Raw genomic sequence first — 9857 nt, 5'->3', positions numbered from 1 at the left:
TGCTCATCTTTACAATGTCTGTCAGGGTTGCGTTTCCCTCTTGCTACTAGCTGCTCGCTAATTCCTGCTATCAGCCGTTTCCTGTTTATCCACCGCCAGTGGGTCGCACGTACGGCGTCATCAACAGCTCCTCCCACAAGTCATCAACAGCCCCTCCCGTTGCGGAAGGCCGCCTCGGTCTGTTTAAACTAAAAGGGTTTCACCAATATGTCTACCCTACGAGGCAGAAAATTGGGCACCTCGGATCAACTTGCCAATCCAGCTCTGTGTGTTTAAACGCTCGCAGCGTGCCGGCAAAACAGCCCAACATTCGCCAGAAATCTGGCAGTGTAAAAGGGGCTTATAGCAGTGATTCCCAAACACAGGGCTGTGGGCCTGCCCTGCACTGAGCTTCAGAGCTCAACTGGTCTTTAAGGAAACAATATAATTTGGTATAAAGGCTGAATGATAATTATAAATTCTCTCAAAAAAAAAGTTGTGCAGTAATTTCTTTGAATTTTGCACGCTCTGTCTGTTCTGCAGCTAGCAATTATTTTCGATAAACCATTTCCCCACTACAAAGGCATATTATTCTTAATATCTAAAGTACTAGTGTTAAACATTTTAGGATATTGCATGTTTTTATTTCAGTTTTATTTTATTACATTATATTTACATACCTATATTTCATACTCTTATTCTTACTTCTTATAATTCTCTACTCTTTACATCAGAGCAACTGTAACGAATCACAATCTCCCCTCAGGGAACTATAATGTATTTCTGATTCTGATTGCTGCAGTGGCTAAATTATAGTATATATAGTTACTGTACTCTGCCTTTTTATTACCTTAAACAGCTTTATAGGTAATGCAAAGGTAGTAACAGAGAAAAAATTAAGCAGCCCCCAAGTATTATTCTGTAGTAATATTCATTTCATCAGGTTTGACCTAAGTTAAGAATATTAGACATGTTTATCACTGATCTTGCTCTGGTCATTGTCACGTCAGTAGTTATTTTGTCGGCATCATCCTCATGTTTACCATTAACTGTAATGAGCTTAGTGGGATTTTCCTCGGTCTGATAGAATCCCAAATTTCCAGGAACCCGAGGCCCGAACACAGCAACAACAATTACTGACGTTTGCCCTGGGCTTTGTTGTTACTCTCATTTTTATGCGATATTTTTTCTTTTAGATGAGAGATTGAACCAGGGAATTCTGTCACAAGATGAAACAAATATCCAAAAGTTTAAATTGAATCAATTTTAATCAAAATTGTAGTCACTGTGCTTGTTCAGCAGTGCCCAAGAGGCAAACTGGCGCCTCTCCAGCTACCAGTCCAAGCTTCAAACTTGGTCCGCACGGGGACTTGAAGCAGCGACCCTCCGGATTCTAGGCCAAGTCCCTGTGGACTGAGCTACTGCCGCCAATTAGCTACTCGGCCTTCTACAAACACTACATTATTATACAGAAACTTGCTAACATGAATGCAGAAAAAAACAAGATATTGAGGGTGTGAGAGATTGTTTCAGAGTTCCCTCAAAACATTTAACTTTTATTATTTTCTTAGTAGCCCCCAAATAACATTGAATTTCTCCTCAGGGGGATTAATAAAGTAAATAAACTTAAACTTAACTTAAACCCCACCAAAAAAAGTTGTAAATTTAAAAACGGCAGTTTGGATTTAATTTACGGAAGCGTATTGCATTCACTCAACAAATAAAAAAAAAAAAACAGTTTTATTGAGTCATTTTTTTCTGTTTTTTGGAGTTTTTTTTTTTTAATTTTCTGTTTTTCAGTGTGATTTTTTGTTTGTTTGTTTTTCGGGGTAATTTTTTCTGAGTTAAGAGAGCAATAGAACAACAGACGCTTTTATTCCTTTCTTGAGAGCTCGATATAATGGAAGCAAACATGACCCACTTGTTTAGTTTAATCCAGTTTTACTTTGTTTTGGGTTTGAGACACTGGGAGATACTCTTGTCTTTAAGTCATATAGATGGTGTTATCATTAGTTTGTCGACTTTACGCAGCCGCCTTAAGACTTTGCGGTTGTTCAGACGAAAAGCCCATCAGTTGGATCAGTTGGACACGTATGGCAAGCTCCATGGATACAAGATGATGCATCTGAAATGCATTCAGGATGGCTACGTGGTGACTCAAGTAAGGGGCCTGCGTAAAGTCGACAAACTAATGATAAAATCTATATGACTTAAAGACAAGAGTATCAAGAGTATCTCCCAGTGTCTCAAACCCAAAACAAAGTAAAACTGGATTAAACTAAACAAGTGGGTCATGTTTGCTTCCATTATATCGAGCTCTCAAGAAAGGAATGAAAGCGTCTGTTGTTCTATTGCTCTCTTAACTCAGAAAAAAATACTCAGAAAAACAGAAAAAATTACCCCGAAAAACAAACAAAAATACCACGGAAAACAGAAAAAAATTACCAAGAAAAACAGAAAAAATTACTCAATAAAACAGATTATTTTTAATTTGTCAAGTGAATGCAATATGCTTCTGTATTAATTCAATTCAATTCAATTTTATTTATAAAGCCCAATATCACAAATCACAATTTGCCTCAGAGGGCTTTACAGCATAAAAAAAAGGAAAATAGGAAAAAAAAATCTTTAACAGGGAAAAAAACACTGTCTCCATCTTGTCAGTTGTTGAAAACAAAAAGAAAATGCAGATTTGGGAGAGAAGTTGGAGCCAGGGTGACACCGAGTACAAGCAATTTAGTGGCAGCCACTCAAGCTCTGTGTTGTAGGGATGGGAATAGATGAGGTTTTATTTATACCAGTGCCATTATTGATTCTGTTCTATTTCCTTTATTCCTGATCAGTTTTCTGTGTGGAAAAAAAATGTAGGTCTTTAAAAGTTTTTAGCATCAATGCAACTGTTTTATTCATCTTTTAAAATAGATGAAATGAGAGAATATTTGTACAACATTCTTCTTCATGTAGGTTTTCTTAGTCAAAGAAAAAATCTGCTAAGCCTGCCTGTGACAGGATATTTACTCTTTTTAACAGACGTGCTGTTCAGTTGGGAAGCAGCAGCACTTGTGTGTAGTGTTAACTACAATTAAAGCCTGTGTTGTTGCATAGAAAGATGTGTCACCATATTGCTGGTGTTTCCACACTTACTTGATATGATAATTATTTACAGACATTACGAGCAGCACTGTTGTCATCGTTAGTCGTGAAGTGAAGCCACGGTTTGGACCGTTTCTTCCTCCATGTCTCTTCCTCCATGTCTCTTCCTCCGTGACTCTCTCTTGCTGCAGACGCATAAGATTGACGTCATTGTTTTGCAGTGTGCTGCTGTCAGAAGAAAATGACACCATTGATAAAAAGGAATTGATAAGCTCATCGACATACAATTCCGATGGATCTGACAATTTGTTTCTCAACTGGAACCAGTTCTTGTTTCTCATCCCGACTGTGTTGCATCATGAGAAACCTGTCAGTCAAATTAGATGCACCTCCAAACACTCCCCTCTTTTAGCCTTCCTCTAGTTTAGTTTCAAAATCATTATCATGACATAGTTTATTAGAAATGAAATTCTCTGTCAGATACCTTCTTGTTAAGAAATAAACCTGAGGTTTTCCAGTTTACGTTCTTACAACTCTGCATGTGTCTTTCTGTGGTGGTGTAAATATAAACCAGTCGCCTCATTTACCAGGTATTGTGACAGTTCTGTGGTTCATGAGTAATGAAAAGGGTTGAAAATGCTTATCAGCATTAGATTACTGGTAACTCTGGTACAACATGCCCGTCCAGTCATACTGGCCGTAGACTGCAGTTTTCCTCCGTGAGCACACAGGAACCTTTGTTGTAGCAGTGTCACTCCACACCCTGTGATGCAACCATCTGTATTATCATAATGACAGTCATCTGGTTCCTTATTTCATTGTTTTAGATCTTGACCTCATTGACGACAAATCTCTGGAACACCACAGCACAGCATTCGTTATTAAACAGAAGCAACAGATGGTTTCCGTTGCTCAAGGAAAAACTGAAAGAGACAGGTTTCATCCGCCTGTGAGCGCTCACATTTATTTGTAAGAGTTACCCAATGAGACACTGCGATCTTTGAAAGCTCCTGAGCAGCTCTGTGGGAAGTTAAGGCACTAATGCCAAGAGTTTGGGGTTTGACAAGTGTTCGGACCACCTACGCCTAAAAATCCCATTATTCTCATGACCCGAGCAGGTATAATCATCTAGTTGTCTTATGAATTTCAGTCACTCATTTCTATTTTTAAGTGCATCTAGGGAGCTCCAAATACAATATGCCATAAAATAGGATATGGGCTGGGCAATAATTCAGTAGTATTGTCCTCATACTTCCAGTTAGAGCTCCACAATTAATCCATAAATTGATAACTGTTAAATTAATCGCCGACTAGTCTGATAATCAATGTTTAAGTGATTTCTTTAAATTAAAACATTTCTCTAATTCCAGCTTCGTGGTTTATGCTTAAATATTTATTGAGTTTTAGTTTGTATATACAACCGTGAGTGTCATTTATAACAAAATTCTTTCCACAATCAGAATAGTAAAGGAAATAAATTAATACCTGTCATTAGCCATTACTCAATCATTTGTATTTCCAAGTTACATAACTTTGCAGTTATTAGGTATTGCATATCCCAGAATTTCTTTAATTATAAGAATCAAATATTTGGAGAATTTGTGTAGCTTGTGACTGATTCCAGCTTCTTAAATATGGATAGTTTCTGGAATCTCTGCTCCTCTATGACAGTAAACTGAATATCTTTGGGTTTTGGACAAAACAAGACACTCAAGGACTTCATGTTAGGCTTTGGGAAACACTGTTTTTTTTTACATTTTAATTGATAAAATAAAACAATAAAAACAATCATTAGTTGCAGCTCTAGTTTCAGTGAGATCATGTTGTGATGATTAAATTCAGTTTAATTGCTTTTATGTCAATGAATACAATGAAATTCGATGCTCAGAATAAAACAGAACATTTTAAAGTAATAAATTATAAAGGATAAATTTTCATTCATTCATGCTCTATACACACACTCACACTGCCCACACATGCACACACATTCGCGCACACAAGCCAACATGTGTCGTGAACATAAATTAAGTTAAAATTATTCGCTTATAAATAAATAAATGCACATAAATAAATAAATAAATAAGCATACGTGGCACTCAGTAACAAGTAAACTAACAGAATACTTATTAAAGAGAGCCGCTTTACAGAGTGCTGAGCTGCTGAAAGTACACGCACCACCATGTATCCCCTAATCAAGTAATCGTTTCAGCTCTAGTAGTGACACTATCACACTGTTTTCATTTGACTAAATTCTGTTGTTCAAAGTAATGATTCGAAATCAATTGCAATTCAGAACTAAAGAAATGAGTGTGACACGGTTTATAGAACATCACTTTCATAATGTTATATGATTTTTCCAGTGTTTGCCACATCATAAGTCATCAGCCCTAATTTTAAGTGTTTTGGTTTCTGTGAACATTTTTCCAAATCATCAGTTTATCATTATTATAAATCCCCCATGACTGTTTGAGTGTGTGTATTAGGTGACCTTTAGTTGGGCTCAGTTGGCAGCTTTCAGAAGCATGTGTCACGGCGGTGTAGTGGGTAGAGTAGGCGTCCCATATACGAAGGCGATTCTAGCCTTCGCTGCATGTCATCCTCACTCTCTCCTCCTTTCACGCTTGGTCTGTCCTGTCTGACGGGCAAAAAGCCGCCCAAAATAATCTAAAAATAAATTAAAGCATGTTCACGTAGTTTCACAGTGTTGTGAACAAATGCCTTTGTAAGTATGTGGAGCAGTAGCGTGTGTCCCAGGTGGCACTTTGGAGAACTGTAGTGGGTACAGGATATTTTTTTGGAATTTTAATTCATAAAGATATTAGTCATACGTAATTCCTAAAATAATTTTAGTTTATATTACTGTATGTTAGGGCTGCCACTAACGATTATTTTCATTGTCGACTAATCTGTCGATTATTTCTTCGATTAGTCGACTAATCATTTCATCGAAAAATGTATTAAAATGTCGGTCTGTCTCGCCCAAACCCCAAAATTACGTCATCTAATGTCTTGTTTCATACTCACGCCAAAGGGTTTTAGTTCACTGTCACGGGAGAGTGTAAAGCTGCCAATATCTGAACGTAAAAAGCTGCAGTAAGAGTATTTTGGGATACTTTTATAGTGCTTTTCTATGAAAAATGACTCAAACCGATTAGTCGACTACTAAAATAGTCACTGATTATTTTAATAGTCGATTAGTCATTGATTAGTCGACTAATCGTGGCAGCCCTACTGTATGTGCAACTTATCGAAAAGATGCAGTTCAAGATACCTTCAGTGTTGTCTTAGTGTTACTGCATGATGACAAGAATTTATTGAAAGTTTCAAACATACCAAAAGTTGTGCTGGTCGAGGGGTACTTTTGGTAGGGGGGCGGATACGTTGGAAATAACCACCAGAAAAGTACCACTGATGAAGGAAATACGGTCAACTAGCAGAAGAAAACAAATCATCCAGTGTTCTAATCTCTTTGTCGCCTTTTTTAATATGACCAACACATGAACACCTCGCACATGAAATGTCAAACTCGATCAGATAGTTCAAATAACAGAGTGGCTGACGTGGCAGGAGTTGTTTCCGGAGTCATGTAGCGCCTCTGATTTTGACTTTTTTTTTCTCTCTCTCCCAAGGGTTCCACTGCAGCTTACACCAAAAGCGGCTACTGTGTGAACCGTTTCCCCTCCCTGCTGCCTGGTGGGAACAGACACAACTCAGCCATGGGAAAAGGTAGGAGGGCCTGTTGTATTTGGAGTGCAGTGGTTCACTATGGTGGCCACTCAGGGTCATTTTAGCAACACAAGAACGTGTTCCACCAACTGTAGGTTCTCCCATCGACTCCCACTCATCAGTTACTTGGAGTTTATGCAGTCGTGATTTTAGTGAAGAGATTTTTGCAATCTTAATGATGTTTAAAGTTACACTATGTCATTTTTAAGCAATTATGGAAAGTTATTTTTTATATACCTGTCACTATAGCCTCAAGGTGGTACATGAGGCAGATAATCTGTGCTCCTCTGCCTCCTCATAGAACTCCAAATGGCATTAGCAATAATAATGAAAACAACCAATCAGAGCTGGGGGATCTCTAATGCTGCTGACAATTATATCAGTCACTGCTTGTGAACTGTGGTCAAACTGTCAAACTGGGCAGTGCTGATCACATATGAAACAAGTAGGACTGCCCCCTAATAGTCGACCAGAAAGGGGATTTTAAGTTAGTTTTATAATAGTGTATTCTGTGTGTCCGTAAATGGCCCTTTGTGTTTGCCCCATGCAGACTACACGATCCTGGACTGCATTTACAGCGAGGTGGACAGAACATACTACATCCTGGATGTCATGTGCTGGAGAGGCCACCCGGTCTACGACTGCCCGGTAAGACTGGCTTCTAATCCTCCAGCGATCCAGGAATGCTTGTCTAATTGCTTAAGTAGCAAAGTCTGGGCCACAGATGTGCTTTTTTTGCCACGTTGCCCATCTCATTGGCTCGGGATCCGAAAAGGAGGTTTTTGTTTACAGTACTTGTTTTCTCATCAACAGACTGAGTTCCGTTTCTTCTGGCTCCAGTCCAAAGTCCAGGAGACGGACGGCCTATCAGAAATCGCCAAGCGCAACCCCGTGAGTTACAGGAACAGAGCCTCTTCATGCCCCATTTTGTCCCTCCTAGTTTTCAGTGCTCAGTATTGTTATTTGAGACGCTGCAACATGTTTATTCAATCTGAGGTTTTCTGCATTTTGTGTTTGTTGTGCTTTATGCCTTGCTGCACCTTATTTCCACATATGGTATAAATAAAGTCCCAAACATGAACCTCCTCAAGGGGAAATGAGACAAAGGAAAATTAAAGGCAAACTTCCATTACCTTCTTTGGTACTAATTGTGCACTAAAGTGATTATTACACACAAATCTTAAAGATTACGGTGCTTTGGGGGAAGCCTGGGTGAACTTTAAGTCCAAGTTCCACCTCTTAATCTTCAGTGTTTTTGTGCAGCACAGCCCAGCAGGAGCTAAATCAGGCTTAGTCCTCGTAGAGTAAATTCGCCATTGGAAAGCAATTTCTCACATTTGACAAGAAGACAAATTGTGTTTGGAACTAACAACGTGGTGCTCTGGTTTTGTTTGGTCCAACAGTTCCGGTTTGTGAGCCTCCAAAGTACAGAGTGCACAGCAGAGCTGATTCAGAAAGCCCTGGCAGCCGAGTACAACTTCAGCGTAAGAAATGTTCTCCTGTTCTGCAGCCATTTTCTGCTAACACATCACTGCTGCACCCTGCAAGTGGTGTTAAATGCTAAAAATGCTGTGATGACTTTTTTGGAAGATAATCTTTTAATGAAACGCACACAGAAAAACATTTAATTCTGAATTTTTGGCTGCAGGTGGATGGTCTCCTCTTCTACCACCGGCAGACTCATTACACCCCCGGCAGCACCCCTCTGGTGGGCTGGCTTCGCCCCTACATGGTCTCTGACATCCTGGGCATAGAGGTTCCCGTAGGAGCCCTCACAGCCAAGCCTGAGTACGCCAGCCACCAGCTGCAGCAGATCCTGGAACACAAGAAAACATCAAGTGAAGTCCGCCCAGCCAACAGAAGCGGAGGTTATGAGTTAGAGTACCTGTCCACCCCGACCCAGGACGGTGGGGACACTCTGAACTTTTTAAATCAAAAGCCAATCAGGGAAGCACACATGGAGATCTGAGTGGGAGGCTTAAACGAGATGCAAATCACTAACTCCGAGTGGTGGCGGCCCACATATGGCTCTTTAGAATGTCTGCTGAATGGTGTTGCAGATCTGACCAATTGCAGAGCATGGCTAATTCTAATCCGGCACTGCACAGGACGCCCTCAGAGTGCAGATTAGTAGAGCTATGCCCTATATGTGTTTTTAAATGGCTAAAAACTCTGTCACCTACATCATGTACCTGTTGAACCCCGAAACAGATCAGTTTCTTTGAGAGTAATTGCCCAGTATTCAGCCGCTACAATAACTCAGTCACGGTGTGTTGCAGTCTGTTACATAACACCATGGGCAGGCACTTATGATCAAAAAATAGGACGGGAGGTTTCACATGGGAGATACACTGCAAAGTGCAGCACGGTAAATGTTGTGGTGAAGCGTTGTTTTACTGCTCTGCACTTTTTGCACTTAAAACACATCTCACACACCAAACGTCCACGCTGCTATCAGCTGTTTGCAGGTTTTCTGCATCAATCATTGTTGCTTACTCAACAAAAAATACTGAATTTCGGAGCAAACTACGACTTAAAGCAACAGAAATGAGGGCTGCACACAGTGATGTGGAAGGTGAGGTGTTGCTGACTGGTCAGACCCTGTGAGCTGCGATCATTGAACAGCAGCCGTGACATGGACTTTTACAGTTTAATGTTAAATTTGAAATTGATTTGAGGATGTTTTAAAGTGTATGTTTCTAAATAAATTGATTTTTTTATTCGCAGACACTCTGTTTACTGTTTTTTTCCACGATTATTGAAGAGTCCATCAGGGATCCTGCAGCTTAAAGCAAGATTTAAGACTTTTTTAATGCCACTTAGAATGAGATTTAAGACCAGTTTTACAATAACTAAAAAAAAACATGGCCTGACATCAATTACATTTAGGGTTAGGATTAGGACGGTCTTACTCAAATGTTTACTGGAAAATAAAACATGAGGTTTGGGGGGAATTATCTGGCAGTTGTTGGCAAATTTCCCGGCCATTTTGTGTTTCTAACTCTGCATATGGGATTCCACTACCTTGCTTCCGGCGAGCGGAGTTCGGAAAAACTTAT

The 9857-nt window shown here is 39.6% G+C and overlaps 1 protein-coding gene across 1 annotated transcript in view; it reads left to right on the top strand.

Annotated features, from left to right (window-relative positions):
- snupn (snurportin 1) overlaps window positions 1-9528 on the top strand; it is a 16006-nt gene extending 6478 nt beyond the window's left edge. Inside the window, exons 5-9 of the mRNA XM_050072688.1 lie at window positions 6702-6798; window positions 7349-7446; window positions 7612-7689; window positions 8202-8282; window positions 8447-9528. Of these exons, the coding sequence (XP_049928645.1) occupies window positions 6702-6798; window positions 7349-7446; window positions 7612-7689; window positions 8202-8282; window positions 8447-8767 (675 nt within the window). The 3' untranslated portion in view covers window positions 8768-9528. The remainder of the gene's footprint in view (window positions 1-6701; window positions 6799-7348; window positions 7447-7611; window positions 7690-8201; window positions 8283-8446) is intronic.
- Window positions 9529-9857: the final 329 nt, after the last annotated feature.

Source organism: Epinephelus moara, chromosome 20 (genome assembly GCF_006386435.1).
Source record: "Epinephelus moara isolate mb chromosome 20, YSFRI_EMoa_1.0, whole genome shotgun sequence".
Taxonomy (NCBI): Eukaryota; Metazoa; Chordata; class Actinopteri; order Perciformes; family Serranidae; genus Epinephelus; species Epinephelus moara.
The sequence above is the reverse complement of the archived record's forward strand: the minus strand, read 5'-3'. Positions and strand labels throughout refer to the sequence as shown.